The 22,902-nt window shown below is 42.5% G+C and overlaps 1 protein-coding gene and 1 long non-coding RNA gene across 7 annotated transcripts in view; one reads left to right on the plus strand and one right to left on the minus strand.

Moving 5' to 3' along the window:
* The window catches only part of Exn (Ephexin), a 191,481-nt gene that overhangs the window by 132,990 nt on the left and 35,589 nt on the right, over positions 1-22,902 (minus strand). For all 6 annotated transcript variants that reach the window (XM_075890921.1, XM_075890920.1, XM_037419966.2 and 3 more), the window contains 2 exons: positions 19,162-19,437; positions 18,879-18,930 (listed from right to left, as the gene is read on the minus strand). In XM_075890921.1, the coding sequence (XP_075747036.1) occupies positions 18,879-18,930; positions 19,162-19,437 (328 nt within the window). The remainder of the gene's footprint in view (positions 1-18,878; positions 18,931-19,161; positions 19,438-22,902) is intronic.
* Positions 19,456-22,902, plus strand: part of LOC119159835 (uncharacterized) — a 77,930-nt gene continuing 74,483 nt past the window's right edge. The window contains exon 1 of the long non-coding RNA XR_012894526.1: positions 19,456-21,600. This is a non-coding gene — a long non-coding RNA (uncharacterized LOC119159835). The remainder of the gene's footprint in view (positions 21,601-22,902) is intronic.

The following is a 22,902-nucleotide window of genomic DNA, read 5'->3' on the forward strand; positions in this document are numbered from 1 at the left end:
AAGCTTATGAAAAGCGTCGTCATCAATGCCTTTCAATATATTCTTTATTCTGTCAGTCTCCGTCATCCTCGCATCAACTCGCCTACAGAGGCTGATCACATCCTAAATGTAGCTCGTGAAGCTCTCACCATTTCGCTGAAATCGTCCCCGCAGGCCCAGTTCAGCGCGAAGTTTGCGCATGGCTGGACGACCGAAAAACGAGGTCACGGCCTCTTTGAAAACCGACCAGGTGGGGATGTTGGCTTGGTGGTTGGTGAACCATAAGTTGGCCAAATACGTCAGGTTGAAGATGACATGAGTCAGCTTCGCAGGGTCATCCCACTTGTTAATCGCGCTGGCACGCTCGTACTCTGCCAGCCAGTCCTCGACATCATGATCTTCAGTGCCGTTGTATACTGGTGGGCCACGTAGACGAAGTACACCAGGGCACATAACAGGCGGCAGCGTGAAAGAGGCTTGTGGGGGATCGACCCGCTTGGTCATCGCGGACTCAGATGGCAGCTTACGGCTGCGGAGCTCCAGGACGTTACCCAGCACCTCCACCAAATCCAACGAGTGAAGTGACGTAAAAACACAGGTCACTATTCGAGAAGCGTTAGCCGCAACAAGTTGGTACAGGCAGGACTCGGCAAGCACGAGCCACACACGAACGTCAACGTCTTCTTTCACGCTGGCACAGAGCTGGCGCCACTATGCTCCGGTACGCTAAACTGGTAAATCTCAGAGCTATTGGTAATTTAGGAAAACAGGCATGCCTCCTCAAAGCTAGTAGAAGAAATAAAGCACGCTACAGTTAAAAAATACGTCCATGTTCAGGAATATTAAATAAAAAATCAAATATCTGCAAGTGCGAGACCTTGATTTGGAAAGTGACTGCGCCACCAACCATAAAACTGAATCTAAAATGCAATAAAACTTTTTCACCCCCCCAACATACGCAGCATCATTGAGTGCTCAAAGAAAGTTCTGGCAAACCCACGATGAGCTGCAATAAAATTGTTTCCAGCAATGTCTTCAGCAGTGGGCGCAAGTGCAGCACCCATGTCTCATACTCGCATCCATGTCTCATCATTAGAGGCCAAATTTATGCGCACATTGATAACTGGGTTTTAGGCACCACAAATAGGCGGTCAAAACACTGTTTTACCCCCACCCAAATCGTAAGTACAGACCCAATAAACTTTGACAAAACTCAAATTTTCAAAGAAATGCATGTGGGATCTGTGCAACTTACAAGAAAGCAAACAGAATCGTTTTAGTTTATGATGGTATATAGATGCCAATGGTTTAGCATGGCCATGAAATTTTTCCCGCATACTTTGCAGAAACAAGGTCTCTCCTTTTCTAGTCCAGCATGGTGAGCTAAGTGTCCACCATCAAATAAACATGCTCTCGAGTTCGTTTATTTTCGGCATGGCTGAGAAAGGAAACACCGAAGCAAATAGCCAGACGGCTAATAGGCCAGAAGGGTCTCTTTGCCTCTTATTAACTTGGTCTAACCATACAGGGTTAATTTCCTTTCTGCCTGCGAACACCTTAAACGGCCCTTAACCAGGTTTGAGAATTCTAAGAAGGCAGGAGGAGTGCATGCACTGGGTGCTCACGATCTTAACTGCCAATATTTGCAATGATACGCACACCGGAAATATCAGATTGAACACCGCTTGACCTTCATTTCATGGGGATGCACCCACATGTGGGTGCAGACGTATAAAACAAGGAATGATCCTTCGTAAATCAAAGCAGTATATGACACTGTACAAATTTTTCAAAGCCACGTGTGTAATTTAAGCAACCTATTGCCTGTATAGAAGTATGAAGGTCTATAAAAATATTAAAAGATACAAACAGAATCTATGCGCATTATCTGTTTGTTTTTTTTATTCTTAACAAGCGGGATGCTGCCTCTATTTAGTTTGCGTAGGCGTTCTTGCCGTTCTCTTATCGTGCCAGTGCCAGCATTCACAACCCTTGGCGAGATTTAAGTGCATCCTTTTCAGAGCAATTCCAGCAGTGCGATGCTGTGTGTCATAGTAAGAATATATGATCCCTACCAGTCGCTGCAGACCTGTGCACATAGACAGATCCATCCCACAGAAACAGGCAGTACAATACAGAGAATGTCGAAACGACTCAACACCGCTTGTGTGCATGACCGGGCATGGGCATATCATGCTAATGTAGCACCAATGATGTGTTGAAGCCTCCGCATCGTGTGAACTTTCGGCTTCGAGTTGCTCCGATACCGAAGAGGGGAGAAAAGAAATTCGGCTTGCGAATTCTACACCGGACCAAAGGCAAGGGTTTCAAGCTCACCTCCTGGCATCATGCTCTTGCGCCTCGTTAGAAACCAATCAAGAAATTCTACTGTTATTAAGCCTTTCATTGGGCACGCAACAACTTTCAATGTCTCAGTAAAATTTTTCATATGACCTAGTGAAGCCCCCTTTAACAAGTAAATAACAAAAAAAACGAAAACCATGTGGACATCTTTTTTCTTTTTATCTAAGCTCTACTTTCCCCTGATGACACTCCAAGGTGTTGCTTTCACTCCTCATCATCCTGCGGCTGCATAGAAGCACCTCTTGTTCCCATATGAGGTCCAGTGCCCGGACTGCCAAGACAGCGTCAGCCTGTACGTTCACTAATGAACTACAGTCAAATCTCATTAATTCAAACACACTTAATTCAAACTTCCAGTTAATTCGAACTTATGATGAGGTCCCGTCAAAGCTATGTGTATTCCAATGGGCGAAAACCTTGCGACGGTTAATTCGAACATACCGTGCTCCGAAAATGGTTTCAGCACCCTGCCCAATCCCGCGGTGGCACCTGCGACACTCTCTCAAATGCCGATCAGCGACGCACCCGTGTCACGCTTCTCCCTTTTCCGTACCTGCCACGTAAAGACCTTTCTCTTTCCAACGCTCCGCGCGAAGAGAAAGAAAAAGAAAAAAAGGAAGCTGTAGCTGGGTTGAATGAATGTGTAGTTGAAAGAAAGAAAAAAGGCACTATCTTCTGCTGCCCTTGCCCCTAGCGGGAGCACGGCTCTGCGCCTTGAGAGGGGAAAGGAAAGAGTCTTTCACGCACCGATGCAACGCTTCCCCTTTTCCCGGCCCTGCCACGTAACCCTTCTCCTTTCAACGAAGCGCGCGAAGAGAGCAAAAAAAAAAAAGCTGCCGAGGAGTGTTAGTTTTCTCTCAATGCTGATCTGCTTCTCTCCGCGTGGAGACGCTCCTCCTTTCTCGTGACATCCTGGCCATGCTGCGGCTGCCTCCACTATGCACGCAGTCGTTATTGTCGTCGTCTTTAGAGAGTGTCGGCGCTGGACATTTCCGTGCGCAACTTCTTTTGCCAGCAGAATGATGAAGCCCAAGTAGAAATGCTTTGCAAGCTGCATGCGAAACTGATTGACTCGCTGCTCGCCAAATGTGTGCAGACGTGCATCACCGACTACTTCAATTAATGACGGATGTCCTATGTTTGTGAATAAATGTAAGTCCTCTGAAACATCCCCCTCGTGTGTTAGCTCAATGCACATGCGCTACTGGATGGAGAGCCCTCCGTTTATTTAGCTTTCATATTTTAATTCGAACAAACTTTGGGCCCCCTTTGAGTTCGAATTATCGAGATTCGACTGCACCTGTCTGAAATTAACCTAGTCGAAAAAATCTAATAATAGGACAATTCCCACCACAAACTCCTTATTACCTGTCACGCTACCTGTAAATACTTTTATCAGGTTGAGTTGCACATTTCATATTTGTCTATATCCTTTTTTATCATTCTTCCCTCTCTTCCGAAATCTTTTAGTCACCTTCCTCGTCCCTATACAGACTAGCATGCCAGTGGTATAAAGACTATAAAGATCTCTTTTTATAGTAAAGAGTTTCTCTCTCTCCTGTTCCCTGTGCATGCGAGCAGACGCCAGGGATATGCCGAGCAGAAGACCTGACGCGGATAAATACAAGTGTAGAGGCTAATCGGCTTTCCTATTGGCTAAGAGGCCTTGTAGCTTTGACAGTGCTAAGAGGAACTTATGAGATGAAGTATAAGTTGCACCCCACAGATCTCCAAAAGCTCAGTTTTGCCCGGTAACATCAATGGTCGTCTCCAACTGTGCGTAAAAGCGAAATTTGAGGTTAAATACTGTTATTCTAGGCATGGATTTTGAATATAGGCATTTATAGGCACTTATAAAAACTTTGGCGCCAATGCCAAAAATAGGCACTTATAGTGCCTATAAAATACTATAAAATCCCTTTTTAACCTCCAATTGATCCTCATATATCAAAATTGCCCAATAGGAACACAAGGAACAAAATAGGCGTTTGCCAATAATCCGGTCTCTACCCGTCATCAAGTCAAATTGCAATATTTCACTGCAAGAAACAATAAATGGTATTCACTGCATTGACTACTAAAACTTGAGAAAAGGCAAATTTTTTACTATTTTTTCATCGACGCAGACATGCATTTACGATTTCTAGGCGAAACCAAACATTGTTAGAAAGCCAAGAAAACTTCTCTTGTAACCATTATTTATTTTATCTCCAAGGTCAAAAATTAAAAAAAAGAAATTAGTACAACTTGATTTGTAAGAAGCATCAACATCAGTAGGTGCAACTTCAAACTGTGTAATAAAAAATATTTCACATGAGAATTGACACAGAATAATAAAGTAACATTGATTTTTAAAAAATAGGCATGAAAGCTTGAGACAGAGCTTCAAGTTCATCAAAAAAGTCAGTCTCGCCTCATGTGCAAAGGAATGTGATAGAAACAAATTGGAATGTAATGCAAAGAACTGCAACAAGATTGAAACGTTCATCGTAAAATATCTAACAGCACAGCGACTTAGATACGGACAGAGAAAGGACACAGCGCTGAACCCACAAGCGAAATTGATTTAGAAAAGAAAAGAACATGTATAGGAAACAATCACTCATCAAAACTGTGCGTATGTCCACATGTGTTGCAACAGATGTGCACATGTGTTGTGCACTTCAGATTTAAACGTGTAGCACATTGCTCAGGAAGAAAGAACGCATGAAAAGAACACACACATGACGCACAAAGTAACAGTGATCACAGCTCAACACTCAATGCTCTGCTCAAACACAAAAGACGCACGAAATTTATATGCACAGATATACACAGGATGAGCTCGAACTCACCAGTGCCATAATTGTTACTTTGCTCGGTTAGAAAAATGTGCTATTTTCGCAAACAAGACTGTCGCAAGTGAAGTGACCTTCGTGCGCTTTGTAATTAAAACACAATCGTTCCTGTGAAAGCCCAAGAATTCTCCACTGCAAGATTAGCAAGCATAGGCACGGTTGACGATTCATAGTAAGGCAAAGTACACGTTTATAGGAGCGAAGCACCGAGCACGCGCTTTGCACCGAACAACATGATATTCTCCTTGAGATCGGTGTACCAATAACGGCCGTCCGTTTATATAAATAGCTCGCTGTTACTACATCGAAGAATATACGCTTTTGTGGCTCAGCCGTTAACGCCGAGCACTGCAAAGTGAGAGGTCGTCCGTTCAATTTCGCGCTTTGAAAAACATTTTTCTGTATTAGTTTTTTTTAAGGCTTTTATATACACGGAGCATGCAGTTGAGAGTGCCCATACAATTGCTATCACAAAATAAGAAAAGAAGCCACTTGGTCCATGTTTTCAAAATTTACTTTCAGCTGTAAGAGCAAGAAAGGCTGGAAGGTGACTACTGTCTTCAGATGTTTGTGAAATAGAAGACCGTGAAAGGGTGATGGTCTTGAATGAAAAATATTAAGAGATAATACATAATGGAGCAGGAATAACATCTTACGCCATAGTACAGAACGATATAACAATTCATGAGACAGAATCAAATGTATTGATTTTATAACCCAAGAATAAGTATGAGAAGTGTAGAAAAGATTCCATTGTGGCAATGCTTCACGTATTTTATTAAGTGAACATGATGCCACTGCAGCTGTTTTAAATGCGAAGCATTTCTTAGCGAACTTTGGCGACTTTGAGCGTAGCTATCTATCTATCTATCTGTCTATCTATCTATCTATCTATCTAGCCGCTTACGGCTCTTAGCTCTCCTGGCCGTTTCGATCATGGTATCGATACCAAACTTGGTATGCCATGACATAACTGTATGAAGAGCATAAGTGACTATTCATAACATGGAAATCATGACATGTACGTCATGAATGTCATAATTTACATTCCATGGTCTTGCTGCTCTTGCGGTGGTTTCGTTCACATGACATGCTGCAAAACTGGTATAGTATGGCATGATTGCATGGCGAACACAAGCGACAGACCCTAACATGAAAATCATGACACGTGTGTCACGTAACAACATGACAACATGCCAAACTTCTCAAGCATTCGCGGCCGTTTCGCTAGCTTCACATATACCAAGTTTGGTATTATGAGACGTGAATGGATGACAAAGCTATGTGACTGGTGTAAACATGATAATCATGAGATGCGTGTCATGTAACAACATCACTACATGCCACGCTCATGATGCACTGGCGGCCGTTTTGCTAGGGTCACATATGCCAATTTCGGTATTACGGTACATGAATGGATGACGAAGGTATGTGACTGGTGCAGACTGCAGTGCTCGCAGCCGTTTCTCTAGCTTCACATATACCAAGTATGATATTTAGGACATTAATGGATGACGAAGGTATGTGAATGGTGTAAACATGATAATCATGAGATGCGTGTCGTGTAGCAACATGACTACATGCTTATGATGCGCTCGCGGCTGTTTCGCTAGCTTCACATGTACCAAATTCGGTATTAATGTCACGTGAATGGATGACAAAGGTATGTGGATGGTGTAAACATGATAATCATGAGATGCGTGTCATGAAGGAACATAACTAAATGCCACACTCAAGGCACCAAAACACTTTGACCTGGCCCATCGGGCGTGCGCGCCGGCGTTCGTTTTGTTGCGTCAGGCCGGCGATGCCATGCCAGGCGCCGATCTGCCTGCCATATATACTCGCAGGCACGCGCCGCTCTGCGTTGCTTTGACGCATGCGCGATTGAGCGCGCCCGGCGTCCCTCCATCAGAAAGAGAGGCAGACGCAGTGCTGTCTTGGTAGAGGTGGGTAACGTCATCGGCGCGAAATGCAGCTTGTTGCATTTCGCACCGGTTGCATTTCGTGGCGGATCAATACAGCAGGTGGTCGGTATGCATTGCTTATTAGTAAATGACACGAGCTTAGGGTTCAAAATATTTAATGACACTAACCAGTCTGAGCACCTTGTTTTTATGGCATCAGTCTGTGAAAATGGCTATTAATTGGCATGTTACTCGTCGGTAAAGCACACAATCATCAGCAAATAATCTAATTTGTGACGTCGCGGAAATGGCTAAATTATTATAATATGTTAGAAACAGTAGAGGTCCAAGTACACTCCCCTGAGGAAGTCCAGACGATAAATCAGCAAAACATGAGTCAGAATCGTTAATAGATGTAAATTGAATTCGCAAAGAGAGAAAATTGGTGATACATGCAATTATTTTAGGGTGAATACCAAGTCGGGCATATTTGAGCAACAACCACTGGTGTCGAACGCAATCAAACGCCTCTGAAAAATTCAAAAATATGACGTCAACTTGAAAACCAGCGTCTATCAGTTCGTCAACGTTGTTAATAAAGCCGGTGAATTGGGTGTGTTGCATGAGTATCCCTTGCGAAAACCGTGCTGGTACTTGGAAATCATGCTGTGATCTTCTAGATAGGTGATTACTTCAGTATGTACAATATGCTCGAGTAATTTACAGATTGTGCTGGTTAATGAGATGGCACAATAATTACGAGGAGAAGCGCGACCACATAATTTGACAATGGGCATGATTTTGGCTATGCACCAGTGATTGGGCATGTGACCGGTTGTTAGCGATTAGGAAAATAAGACTTAAGATCAAGCATACATTGTGGGATGCGTTTTATACTTTGTTATTGAAACCTAAACGATTGGAACTGGATGATCTTTTCAATTTCGTTAGAGATAAAACACCAGGCTGACTGACGACAACCTGTGTAGAGCGATCCCCTCAAATCCCCTTAATGTAGACACTGTTAGAAAATCATCACGAAGAATTTGTGCATACTGTGAGCGTAGAATGAGATCACCATTAAGATCCGTCAGACTAATGTCACCCCAGGTTACCAGGTTCACGACTCGCCAGAATCGATGAGGATAATTTCTTAACAAGGGCTATATGTTACGAGAATAAAAAATTGTGAGGAGTAAGTTTAAGCAGTGCTTGGTAATCCTTTTTGTTCGTCATGTATTTCGCATATTTGCTCACTGGACCATTCAGTTTCGCCGCCGGTATAGTTTTCGTTTTATTTTTGTTATTAAGTCGCCACAGTTGGTTCGTAAACCAGGGAGAGGTATTTTTGCAGGTAACAGATCACAAAGAACTGAACATGTCACTGGGGTGAGTGAGGGTAGATTTGAAGAAGCTCCAGGTTCTGTTCTTTGAAGCGCTTCTGAAAATCATGCAAGAAGTTATCTAAAAAATTTATTGATTGAATATTAATTTCATCGAAATTGGCTTTCGTGTAAAAACTTTTTTTTTTTTTGTGGTTGTTCTTGTGCTAGCGGTAAAACTAACGCATGGTCATCGATGCCCTGCTCATGGTCGCATCATAGTCAACGACACTTTGCTCACAAATCATGACGTAAAAAGCTTCCCGATTGCTAATTAATATTGAGTCAAAGATATTGAGAAGTTTCCGGGGATCGCATTGGTTGGTCTATTAGCCGAGTTAATGAAAAGCCAAGGCAAAGGCCGAGAAAAGAATTCATAGCTGCATCTGCAGCTGACACGGAGACCATTCATCCATAAATGTTTGAAAAATTGATTACAAATATTATAATAAACGAATTCGGAAAAAGCGCGCACACTTCACTCAGCACTCTACGATATTCATCAGTAAATACACCAGACATATCAGGTGGACGGTAAAAACCGCCAATAATCACACGAAAATCAGCACTTTTCATTAAAATCGAAACACATTCTAGGAAAGAATTGATAATGATAGGTGAAACTATAAATTCTTCCTTTATCACGATGAGCACGCCACCCCCAATGTCTATCAAAACGAAAAAATTTTAATGAACATACACTCATGAGTATATTGCTAACGTGAGTGGTGTCCTTGAGCCACGTTTTGCTAAGTAACATTATTGAAGCCCGACGTCCATCGATGAGCGATGATAGTGCAGTACCATTTGCGACAACACTTCTGGAATTGGTGTATAGAGAAGGACACTCATTGTCCGCATTGCATGGAGCTTATACTAGCAAGCTGGCAGATGATGCAAAGTTTAATGACACAAAACAGTGCGATTATTGCACCACTTCTATCGTACAAACTAGCTTTCGGGTCACACACTGATGTGGTTTATTGAAGCTTTGAACGGATTACTGTTTTAATAAGTGTTAAGAGTTTATACCACCACAAGTACACGGCGCTTAAACATTTTCACCTGAATAGAAAATGCGGCTGCCACGACTGAGATTCAATCACATGACCTTCAAGTCAGCAGTTGAGCACCATCGGTCCTGTCAACTCGGTCCTGTGCTTGCTCCTGCCACTCTATACTCGCAAACTTTCTAATCTCATCTGTCCACCTAGCTTTCAGTCTTCCCTAGCTCACTCGCCTTCTCTGGCAATCCAGCATGTTACCCTTTATGACCAGCGGTTATCGTGGGTACACGCTACAAGCCGGGCCCAGGTCCATTTCCTCTTCTTGATTTCAACAATGATATCCTTAACCCCGGTTTGTTCCCTGATCCACTCTGCTCTCTTCTCATCTGTTAAGGTTATACCGACCATTTTCCTTTTGATTGCTCACTGCGTCATTCTCAATTTAAGCTGAACCCTCTTTGTAAATCTCCAGGTCTCTGCTCCATAGCTAAGTACCGGAAAGATGCAGCTGTTATACACCTTTCTCTTGAGGTATAGTGGCAATCAACCGGTAATGATATGAGAGTGCTTGCCGAATGTGCTCCACCCCATTTTTATTCTTATAGTTACCTCCATCTCGTGGTTCAGCTCCGCGGTTATCACCTGTCCTAAGTAGACAGTCTTTTAAAACTTCTAGTGCACTATTACCTATCTCTAAGCGCAGTTCTATTCTGACATTGTTACACATTACTTTCGTTTTCTGCAGATTAATTTTAAGACCTACCTTTCTGCTATCATTGTCTAACTCCGTAATCATGAGTTGCAATTTGTCCCCTGAGTTACTCAGCAATGCAATGTCATAGTGGAAGTGCAGGTTACTAAGGTACTCTCCCTTAACTTTTATACCTAACTCTTCCCATTCTAAGCCTCTTACAACCTCCCGTAAGCATGCGGTAAATAGCACTGGGCAGATTGTATCCCCCTGTCTTACACCCTTCTTGATTGGTATTTTGTCACTTTCTTTACGGAGCACTAATGTGGCGGTTGATTCTCTGTAGATTTCTTCCATGATATTTATATATGCTTCGTCGACAGCCTGATGTCAGAGTGTCCGCGTGACTGCTGATATTTCTACTGAATCAAATGCTTTCTCAAGATCAATGAAGGCTATGTCAGTGGCTGGGTGTATTTTGAACATTTTACTATTAACTTATTGATAGTATGAATGTTGTTGATTGTTGAGTAGCCTGTTCGAAATCCTGCTTGTTCCTTTGGTTGATTGAGTTCTAATGTTGTTTCAATTCTGTTAGCAATTACTTTTGTAGATAGCTTCTATACGACAGAGAACAAGCTGATCAGCCTGTAATTCTTGAAGTCCTTGTCTTCTCCTTTCTTATGTATTAAAATGATATTAGCAGTCTTCCAAGATTCTGGTACTCTTCCCGCCAGAAGACACTTCATAAACAGGGAGGCTAGTTTTTCTAACACAATCTGTCCTCCGTCTTTCAGCACATCTGACATGACCTGATCTTCACTAGCAGCTCTGCCTTCTTGCATTCCCTCAAAGGCTTTTCCGACTTCTTTTATCATTACTGGTGGAATGCCATCTGGATTACTGCTAGTTCTCATATTAAGGTCGTGGTTGTCCCGGATACTGTACAGATCTCTGTAAAACTCCTCCGCTATTTTAGCTATCCTATCCATATTGGTAATTGCTTTGCTTTCCTTATTCCTTATTGCATACATCTCGTTTTTGCCTATCCCAAGCTTCCTCTTCACTGCTTTGACACTTTCTCTGTTCTCCATAGCGTGTTATATTCTCTCTATGTTATACCTTCTTACATCAGATACTTTACGCTTATTATTCAACTTCTAAAGTTCAGCCAATTCTCTTTTGTACGTTGTATTTGAGGCTTCCATGCTTCGACGCTTTTTAATGAGGTTTTCTATTTCCTGGGACAGCTTGCCAGTGTCCTGTCTAACTACAGTACCTCCAACTTCCACTGCACACTCCATAATGATACTCATCACATTGGCATTCATTGAATGAACACTAAGGCTGGTTCCCTCGATGACAGCCGAGTACCTGTTCTGAAGAGAGACTCTGAATTCCTGTACTTTCCCTCTCAATGCTAGCTCATTGATTGGCTTGTTCCATATCAGTTTCCGTTGTTCCTTTTTCAAGTTTAGGCGAATTGGAGACCGTACCATTTCATTGTCACTGCATCGTACCTTTACAAGCACTTCCACATCCTGCACGATGCCTGGGTGTGCACTCAGTATAAAGACTATTTAGATCTTACTTCTGCCATAAAGGAGAGTTTAAAAATGTAGTTACTATACTAGGTTCTAACTCAAGAGCAGTGTGGCTTTTCTCTGTGAAAGAACACCCTCTAGCCAGTGATGATGGCTGCAACGTCACAGCGGACTACCTTTGCAATGCGATCCCAGGAGAAATAAAAAAATGTCGTTCTTTTGCACTCACAGAATCCAACCAAAATGGCCACCTCTGCTGTTCGTCACAATCCACCGGTGCTTTCAGCAAGATCACGCTATGAAAGCTGACTTTATAAATGATCCATATTTCAATTCCATGAAAAACCTTGCTTGTGTGCAGTGTTCCGTAACGATGATTGCCCCGCGGTGTTTCGTATGCGGCATAAGCACTCGGCAAGGAATAATAGCAGCTGACAATATTTGTGCTGTCGATTGGGCTCAAGTTCTCTGTGTGATACAAAGTAGTCTAAATGTGATATATAGCGCACGAAGAAACACAAAGAAACACACAAGACAAGCACTTTTTCTTGCAACTAACAGATTTATTGGAAAGAGAAGAATACATATGCACAGAATTAGGATCAACGCATGCGCGTGAAGGTAAAAAGTACAGCCGTGGCAACTCGAGAACAGTAAGTAAAAAAAAAAGCAGGAAGATTAACCAGAAGCCTAATCTAGAAAGGCAAGCTCTTAATTGTGTAGCAACATCGAAGGTTGGCTGATGCACTGATTTGCTCTTTCTCTTACATGAGAAACTTCCAAAGAATAGAAATCCTTACATGAAAATTAGAAATTCATGTGGAAATCCGTATGAATTTCTTTGTGGCTTCGTGCTACAAACGAGTGGCTGTCTATTTTTTTTTCCTTTCTAGTCGTAATCATCCTTTGTGGGTGTTTTGCTTCTGGCATGAGGCATTGTACATTTTGTCGTTTTGTACGTCCTATGTCTGTGGAGTAGATTGCTTCACACAACTCATGTGTGAAGAAACCTGGCGACGTGCGAAAACTGAAATCAAGCAGCTGGTGGAAAGCCCGGAGGAGCAGATATACTGAACTAAATTTTATCTTCACTCTACATCGACCAGATAAAAGTAAAAACACTGCATTACCATCGGTCTCACTATGACTGTGGGTATCACGGTGTAAACAAAACACTTCATGGCGGATACCAATCAGCAGGACTATGCAACATTTAAAACAAAAGGGTGTTGTTTTATCAATTATCAAACAGTGGTTCATCAAAAATTTAAATTTTCAATGAATGTGACTATAGAACGTTAAGCAACCAGAGCAGTTAACACGTGCCATGTCTTTAACGAATGAAAAATGCGATATGCAGCGAACACTATAGTGCCTCCGACGAATTTGGTTATAACATGGGTAAAGAAAAAAATTAATGTCATTAAGTGCGTCATCCCACCGATTGATGCCTGCTGCTTTTGTCAGACCAACGTACCCAAATGATATACACCACAGCAATGAACGATCCAGCCTGACTTCGTGAAATAAGTAGAACCGCTCGTCCATGGCATCTGCGATTGCGTGTCGGCAGGTTTCTTACTGCCGTGCAATTTCGGAGGCCATGCCTTGTCATCTATGGTACATGCGCCAGCCGCCACAATTGCGTGAGAAGGGAGGGGGGAGAGGGTGCCGTGACACGGGGTACAACAGTGCGGGATACGATCTGGAGGTGCCGTAAGGCAGAGTGCCATCATATAAATTATTATTGCGTCATGCTGTAGAAGCAAAGCGGTTAGCCACGACTTCATGTTGACACAGCGACACCATTGACTAATGGTAGGTTTTTTGAAGGTGAAAAGCTGCACTGCTGTTGACTTGTAAGCGAGTACAATGACTTCTAGGGCAAATAAACCTCTTATTACACCATAATATACAGCTGCATATGCTTGGAAAAACGAAAATGTTTGTACAAAACTCATTATTTGTTTCAAATGCTCCCTTTATGCTTGTAATTCATGTGGTGCCATGAAAAACTAGCAGGTTGGAGATATTAAAAAAGTACAGTCGAGGCAATTTATAACAAACCTCAGCGTGACCCGCCATCCATTCACTGTATACGAAGTTCGTAGTAAATATGGTTGAGTAAGACTTGTTGTTGGGTGAGTTGGTTAAAAGGACACTGAAACAATTTTTAAAAAATCTTATGTCATGATACAAAATTCTGTGGGGTGACCTTGAAAATCTATTCGAAAAGTTGCATAAACAACCGCAAATAACCCTATTTTGCCAAAAAACAAGCAATAGGTGTCGCTGCCGCCATCGCGAGTCTCCCCGCCACTGTGATTGGTCAAAGCTCCATGACATCATTGTCAGGAAGGTGACGACAGCTGACTGCACTCGCCGGCAGGGGATGCCGAGTTTATCGGTTGAAATCGGGCAGTATATGTTAGTATGCCGAATTGTGGATGTCATAAGTTCACTGTACATCTGCACATGTTCCAGCCGGTCGCCAATGTAAGAGCAAGGACTAGAAGACGATGTGATGCGGCAATGATGCGGCACAGGAAAGCAAGTCCCAACTAGCCACTTTCACCCGCATTGGAAACGTAGACCAGCATATTTAAGACGCATGTCAGTGCTTATTTCACTGTAGTAAACTGATACAAGCAGTACATTCAACCGTAGCTGTTAAATCCGATAAGGAACAGCTGCATTGGCACTCGCTTTTGCCACGTATTAGCATGGTCCGCGCTACGTGCGGGCATCGTGCGGATACTACATCAGCTGCTCGTAGATTTTACTGCTCAGAGTGCAGCATTTTTGATGCAGTCAGTGTCCCCCTTCACAGCAGGCAAGAAGCATGCAATGAGTCAGTGCCAAGCGCTGCTACGCTGACAGCTTGGACAACAATTATGCTTGATGTGGTAACATTCGACACTGATCGAATGTTATGGTAGCGATTAAATGTTGTCTGGATCATCGCATGAGTTACTGGTGCATCGATGATACTGGATTTTGATACCCGAGCAGGAACCGAAATAAAGCGCCCGTGTTACCCGGTCTCTTTCGTTGGCGATCAAGACTGGCTTCGACATATATTCATAAAGGCGCGATCACGAGCTGCCACTGCAATAGGGATATCGCAGAAAACTGGGTCCCTGATCGAGCAAAACTGCGGTGAACGGTATCTGCGTAACGGCTCATAATCCATGCGCTGGCATCCGGCAAACTATTCGCAAGTTTACCAAGTGAGTGAAGATAAACAAAAACAGCTTTGCTACTCATCCAGTTTGAGAGCTTAGGAAATCCTCAGTAGTACTTCCGTACACACACAGATTATTCCACAACAGAAGGTTGCTAGCCGGTTTGGAGTAAATGTAGTTTTTTTTTTTTCACCTAGTAACTTGAATAAGGTTTGTGGGATGGTTGAACAGAAGCTAGATAAGCGCGAGTCAGGAGTATCTAAAAAAGGTGCGGGGTCAGACACGTGACTCCTTCTGTAAAGTGTAGGAAAAGCATTTCTATTGACTCGACGCCTCTCCAAACAACTTTCCTAGGCTTTGTCCTATCTTTCACCAGCTTCTCTTCATCCAAATCTATGAAATCTACTTTATAAGTTTTCGTAACATTGTTTCTTTTTGGCTTTGCGCATCTACTGCTCACAACTTTAACAACCTTTCTCGCATCCTGATGATTGCCTTGGCTTTTCAGTACCTTAGGAGCTTTCTGCATCTCCTTTGCCTTTTCGTGTTCAACCATGCGTGTCTGAGGCCCTCCTTTTGTCATATTCCTCTCTCGTGCTTTCTCTCGCACTTTTGCCATGCTTCTTTTCTCAATATGCGCATTCATCACCGAAGCAATATGCCCTGCTTCTCTGTTGTCTGTAAGCGTCGCTTTCTCTTTCTCTATGCTCTCTTCAACAACAGTGGCATACAGCTCCTTAACCGGCGTCTCGTTATCTCTATCTGTCGTGTCTGGGCTCGTCTGCTTGAGTTCATCACTGGCGAACCTCGTCTTATTTGCGTAAAATGCTTGGGAGAGACAGGCATGTGGCAAGGCAAATGCACTTTATCACACCAAACCAAACAGCAAACAGTAATCTGGCACTCAGAATGCACTTCCAAAAATAAACAAGTACACATTAATTAGATATACAAACGAAACCGTAACTAACACCGATTCAAGGCAAGTTCGATCCTTAGCCCTAATCCCTACATCAGCGTACGTCGATCTTGCAAAAGCTAACAAAGAGATACAAAGAGGACCTTGTGAAGTTTCAAAATTATGTAATTGAGTTGCGAAAGACTGTCCCCTTTCAAGTGGGCCACATCGGCAATGGAGATCAAACGCCGGTCTACCTGGATATGCCCTCGGCGCTGAAGGTGCATCAGAAATGCTCCAGGCAAGTTATCATGCGATCGACTGGGAACGAAAAAACGTTGCCGAATGGGGAGAAGTTCCCAAAAAATTTCATCCTCCACCACCAGGACAGCAGGTGGATGGAGGAATCGCTAGTGCTTGACTGGATAAAGCTCGTGTGGTGTCGACGACCCAAAACACGGCTGGGGCTCGCTTCGATGCTTGTGCTCGACGCATTTCGTTGTCACCTGACCGACTCCGTAAAGCGACTGCTGGGCGACTTCCTCACAGAGCTCGTCGTCATCCCTGGAAGAACGACAGCTGCAGCCACTTGATGTGTGCATTAATAAGCCATTTAAGGACCATTTCAAGCACCTGTAAGTGGAGTGACCTATGCCAGACAGCTGAAACGGGCCTCGCCAGCGATGCTATGCTCATGGATAGCCGAGGCTTGGGCCTGCACTCTCGAGGCGCTCGTTCGCCACACGTTCGAAAAGTGCTCCATCTCGAAAACGCTTGATAGCATGGAGGCTGATGTGCTGTGGGAGAACATTTCCGACAAGGGAGCTTTGGAAGAGAGTGCATCCGACGACGACCATAAACGAAGTGTGTCAATAAATGCATTTTTCCGTTTTACGCAGGGTATATTCATGTGAAAACATTTTTTTATTGCGTTTGCTATCCCCAAATTACATCCCAGACTATACACAGGTCCAAGCTATACAAGGGCTTTTACGGTACTTTAGCAACGCCTTCACTTCATTTATAAAAAATAAATACATCCAGGTTCTAGAGGTACGTATATTACTCCTGTATCCTCTATATCTTAATCGTATACTCTTGATGGTCAATCCTCCTAAAATCCTGAAGGTATAGCAAATGCATTTAATAATTACTCGAAATCTGTATTTTCTATTGATCATGGTATTCCTCCATTTTCAGCATGCAGCAAACTACCTACTCTTTCTAACCTTGAATTGGGTTCCTCCGAAGTACATAACCGCATACAAAATCATGAGGTTTCGAAATCTGGCTCAGATGGTATTACGAATATGTTCATAAAATGATATTCAGAATGGTGTGCCGACTATCTAACTGTAATATTTTAAAAAATCAATAATCCCTGCAGCAGTTCTCCTGCTGTGGATATTAGCAAACGTTGTGGCCATACTTAAGTTTGAAAACAAGCTAATAATACCAAGTTATGGGTCAATATTTTTGCTTTCTACCAGCTCTAAGCTTTTAGAGTATATTGTTAACAAGTACACTGCACTGTAGAGTACCTTAATGCACACATACTTCCACGGTCACAGCAAGGCTTTCGTGCTGGCTATTCTACTGTTACAGAATCACTTCAATTTATGCATGACATTGCTTTTTCCTTTAACAACAGAAAACAGGTTGGTGTTATAAATGAAGGTTTTGGACATGGTTTGCCATGCTAAACTTTTACCTTTTTCCCAAATTTTGGTGACAACAAGCTGCTTGATTGAATAGCAGATATTACTTGCTGTCGCGCTTAAAATTTATTATGTTTGACCTCGCAAAGTCATCTCACGTGCATATAAAATCAGGAACAAGCCTCAAGGCTCGGTCCTTGGTTCGCTTTTGTTTATTTATATAAATTACAGATATAAAATTATCAGTGATACTCGAATTAAACTTGGAATGTATCAGACGACTGCGTTATATGCGGAACAAGCTCTAGTACTTAAGATCAGAATGCGCTGAATAGTGTTTTTTTTTTCGTTGTTTTGTAACTGGAGTGAAACATGGCTAACTTAAAACACTGCAGTCGTGACCATTTATAATAACAAACAGCCATTTTCATTTTATATATACTATACTAATAACGGTGTAAGTCTAGTAGCTGTTATGTAGTTCAAATAAATTGGTGTAAATCTCACAGCAAATTTAAAATGGCACACGCACGTCAAAGTAATTTGCAACAAACTCCAATAAAATTCGGTGTCTAGAACGCACGTAAGCAACTGGACAAAAGAATGCGGACCGAGAGTGCATAAGGCTTTGGTTAGACTTGAATATGAGTTGCTTGAATATGAGTTGCTGACATACCTATGTTATAATCTGTTTTTTAAAAAATCAATACTGCTTATATTTCGTAACTATGACCAGCATTTCTCGCGTACTTCGCATGCGCAAGTTTTATTGCTGCAGCCCCTCAAGATCATCATCACACTTGTAACCGTGTCATCCTCCTGCATTCGAGTGTTCTAGCACCCATATCCTTCTTGTCATCTGTATACTGTACACGGTGATTTGATCCTCTTAATACTGGGCCTATTAGATCACTTCAGAATTGTTTTCGTTTCTCTTTCTTTATTCTGTTTTTCTGCAGAACGTGTACTTCTGGAATGACCTTGATGGGCATTTGCGTAGACTCAGTCCTGGGCAATTGGAAAAAAGAATTGTGGAAACATGTTTGGTATTTTGTTAAACTGTAATTCTTCAAGATGCTGTTAAATATTTTTACATTCACTATGTCTCTAAAACAGAGATAGCAGTATTTGTAAATAAACAACACTAAGACCAGCTGCTATCACGTTAACTGCATCGTCCTTTCGGGAAACAGGATTCTTTTTTTTTTTAATTCAACCCACCAACTCCTGAATCCTGATACTAGCTGCGCCGCCACTGATCAAATAGACCCAATGCCCTTGACGCACCGCTGCGGGGGAAACATCGGCGTGCCAAAGCCGGCAATTTTCCTACCGGCGCACAAGTCTAATCATAACCAAACTAGCAAAACCAAATCAAGTTATCAAAGCTTGAAAAAATGGCTTGCATGGCAGAAGATAAGCTCACCTCTTGCTTGCATCACCACTGGCACTGCTTAGTGATCCACCATATGGGAGCTCTGCAACATGGCCAACAACAACCTCAACATACATTCAGCACATATGAGTTTTCATGAATGTGCGTAACCACTGTCCTTTTGCCATATAAATGATTGGCGTTAGTTTTGTGTCTAGGTCACACTTGTCTAGACCAGCTCTGCAGTGAACAAAACTGGTAAAAAAAAACTGTGCCACAATACACTGGTGTTTTCATGATGAACTAGAGAAGTACATATAGAGTTTATAAGTACCCTTGTTGTCTCTTGTCCACAGGAAGGAGTGGTTGGCCGGAGTTTCCTTCGCAGGGCTAGCACAGCGCGCCTCCAGATTGCGCACGGCCACCTGCACTGCAGTCAGTGGCTTCTGTTGTGTCAGCACAGAATGCGTCCTTCGCACGGTCGAGGGCCGAATAATGCCGGACGCAGCTCGAAACGATCGACGGTTGGTAACCGTCCTCCCCTCAGCCAGGCTGAGCTGCTCGAAGCTCTTGGCAATGGATGCCACCCGTGAGCCAGGTCGTGGCACAACTGCACCAGCAAGTGGCTGCACTTACTTCACATGCACCATTTACATAAAAGAGCCGGTCCGTTTCGACACTCTCAAGTTACACGATTTGCACAATAACAAAATTCTCACATTTTTTATGTGTCGAAGCAACAATGTGACTGAGAGGCAGATCATAGCCAGGTTAATTTTGCCAACTGTGTTCGCTCCTAAAAACACATGCTGTCTTTCTCTGTATTTCTTTCTATCCCGCTGTTCTTTCTCATGGCCATTTTTATCCGTATATTTTCTTCCTGCTACTTTTCGTTTCTTTTTACTTCTTTTTCAGTCTTGCTCTCTGTCTGCTTCTTTGTTTCTCCATCTTGTATACAGAATTGTGATTTTTATTTATTTCGGACGGCCCATATACATAGTTGCCTTGAGGATTAGCGTAAAGGCAAAGAAATCCTGACAAAACGCTAGCCCGATGTGTACACACATACATAAGCGGTTCTATATATATATAGCACAACAAAATTGAATGCGTACAATCACATCAAGCATTAGCGATTTCTTTCTGGCATCAAGTCATTTGAAAAAAAAAAAAATGTACCTAATTGTGCATAGCACATAAATAATAATGAGAAACCTTTACGCACAACAATGGCTGCCAAAATAAAAAACTAATAAAATCTGGTATGAGCCAAATATGCCAGTTGGGCATGATGAGAAGATGTATGAAGGTCTGAGTTTTTATGAGGAATCACAGGTGAAAATGTGTAACTGGAAATCCAAGTGGTTTCAACTGGCATTAACTGGGATCAACTGCTTCCAGTTGCAGGCCAACTGGTTTCAGCTGGGAATTAACTGGGAACAGTTGGTCCCAATTTCAAGTGGTTCCCGTTAGTAGGTGGTCCTAGTTAGAGCTCGACTGCTTGTAGCTAGGATTCAACTGCTTTCTTGTAGCTAGGATTCAATGAGAACAATTGGTCCCAGTTGCAAGTGGTTCCAGTTATGTTCTAACTGATAGTGCAATATGCTCTGGTTGTGCGTATCTTCACAGGGAAAAATTAAAAAAGTTGAACTCGATTGTGTATGACGTAGAATTGTTGCACCTCGACAAGTACTCCTTATCAAAGGTTTTTTTTTTTTTTTTGTCTATACACACGAAAGTGTACCAGACCACCAGCCTATATAGTAAGGCACATAGGACGATAAGAAAGTTTCATGATTCACGAATCTATTAACTTATTTTTTCATCATCCTCTGGGCATTGTTTTAACCTCACTGACTTCGTTAAAATAATATTATCACAGACTATTGAGCTGCACAAGTACACAAACACATTGCATTCAAACGTACACTTGTTTTAGCTTTAGTAAATTCAACTGCATTAAGCTGTTGCCAGTATTTTTATGTCCATTGCAGTGACAATATGCAGGCGAAGCTGTCTCGATTGACTTCAGGCTGTAATATTGCCGAATTATCTCGCTGGGAGCATGCCTGTTTGACACCCTTGTGTGCTGCACAGGTATTACTTCCGAACAACAAAATAACACTGTGCCGAGCCTGCAGCTCCCACAGAAGAGATTGTCGATAATATATGCTGCAAAGTTCCAACACAAACGTGCATTGTTCACCACCACAAACGGCTTTACTACAGAACACCTGGCTTTATTGCAAACATCTACCACTCTTTCCCACTTCTTCTTTCACGTTCTACCTGAATGGCCGGCAGCTGTCACTGTAGTTACGTATCTAATCTTACGCTGGAATACTGAATAAAACAGTGAAGCATAATCGGAAATTAATATAAAAGACTGAAATGATTTATTAGGTGCAGATTTCGCAATATTCATTGAAAGAACCACACAGGCAAAAAAAAATTTAACACAGCGACTATCGGTTTCGTACAGCACATGTGGCTAGGGATACGATGCAACGGATAGGCAAGAAAAGCGCTGCGCAGTGCGCAGTCGTGATGTTCTTGACGTGGAGTCATGGCGTGCATAATTTAGGTATTTTGATTGGTGCTTGACAGTTTCATCTCCGTAAGACTTCCCGCAATCGTCGGACGAGTATTTTTGCCCGTGACAAAACGGATATGTGGATTCCGACATACTGAACATGATATCGCGTTTGGAATGCCGCGCTGCCTGTCTGTCTGCAATGAAGCTGTTTGGAGGCAATAATCCATTCTGCTTCAAGTAAGTGAAGGAAGGAAGGAAAACAGGGGGAAAAGAACGGCAGGGAGGTTAACCAGCCTATAGGCAGCCGGTTTGCTACCCTGCACATGGGAGAGGGATGGGGGAAGTAAGTGAAGATTCAGATACAATGTATTGCAACACAGAGTGTTTTGAGAGTGGAGATGAAAGAATGTTGCCTTGTAAACAATGCTTTAGACGCTGCAGATTCCCTGCCATTTGTTTTCAAGCGCCATAAAAAAAAGAGTAAAATGAGTGCCGATCGCGCAACACTTGTGCTGAACAGCGTGCTAAATAACTATGAAGTATAGTCGTGCAAAGTTGTAGCTCTATCTGAAGTACTAAATAAGGGCACAAATTTGCTCGGCAATTAAATAACCCGAAACCTCTTGTTTAATGTACTGTGACATTTACGAGAATTCTAGAGGGAACTAGAATTTAGAATTGTATGTAACACAGGGCTTTGTGATAATAATTGCAGTGCAAGGCTTTAAATTTTACTGCGGTGTATGTGTACTTTTTACCAATATATAAATACATAAATAGGTGCGCCTATTTATTCACAAGACTTGTTAAATGTATGGTAGCCGGATTTGTAAAAAAATTCGATCCCATGTTGAAAGACACAATTGAGCAGGACCTCACTTATGATTGCTCCATAAAGATATCTCACAGTGGTACAGTCACCGATCGAGTCATGTATTAAGAGGTGTGCATTAAGAGCCACAGTTTCTGCTTAAAGGAGCTGTCTGTAATTGCGACTATTATTACCTGCGTTTTGATTGAGAGCAATATCGGCTTTACTTTGGGGAACACTGCACGATTTTCTGGTAAGCCAATACTCGTTCGATGTTGATTAAGTTTACTTTCTGGTAGTATTACATGTGTAAAGCAGTCATTACAGCTTCACCAACAGTGTAAATATTTCTTTCATATGGTTCCGTACGAATGCGATTTATGCAAAACAGCGAGCGTCTACCGCCTTTTCAAGGAAGCAATCAAGATGCTTCACGGCCCTTGCACATTGAATCTGCAAAGTCTAATAAATGAAGTCCAGTTTCAACGCTAAGCTTGCACCGCAGGGGTCCACTGGCACCTGGAAACAATTGGGACAAGTTCAAGTGGGTTACGGTCAATTTCCCAGTGGGGACTAGTTGTCAGTGGATCTCAACTAGGACCACTTGAAATGGTTTATGATCAAATTCTCAGTGGGGATCAGTTGCCAACGGGTCCCATTTGGAACCCACTGGCAACTGGTCCCCACTGGGAATTCGACCATAAACCGCTTGATCTGGTCCCAGTTAT

The sequence above is a fragment of the Rhipicephalus microplus genome, chromosome 3 (assembly GCF_043290135.1).
Source record: "Rhipicephalus microplus isolate Deutch F79 chromosome 3, USDA_Rmic, whole genome shotgun sequence".
In the NCBI taxonomy this organism is placed as follows: Eukaryota; Metazoa; Arthropoda; class Arachnida; order Ixodida; family Ixodidae; genus Rhipicephalus; species Rhipicephalus microplus.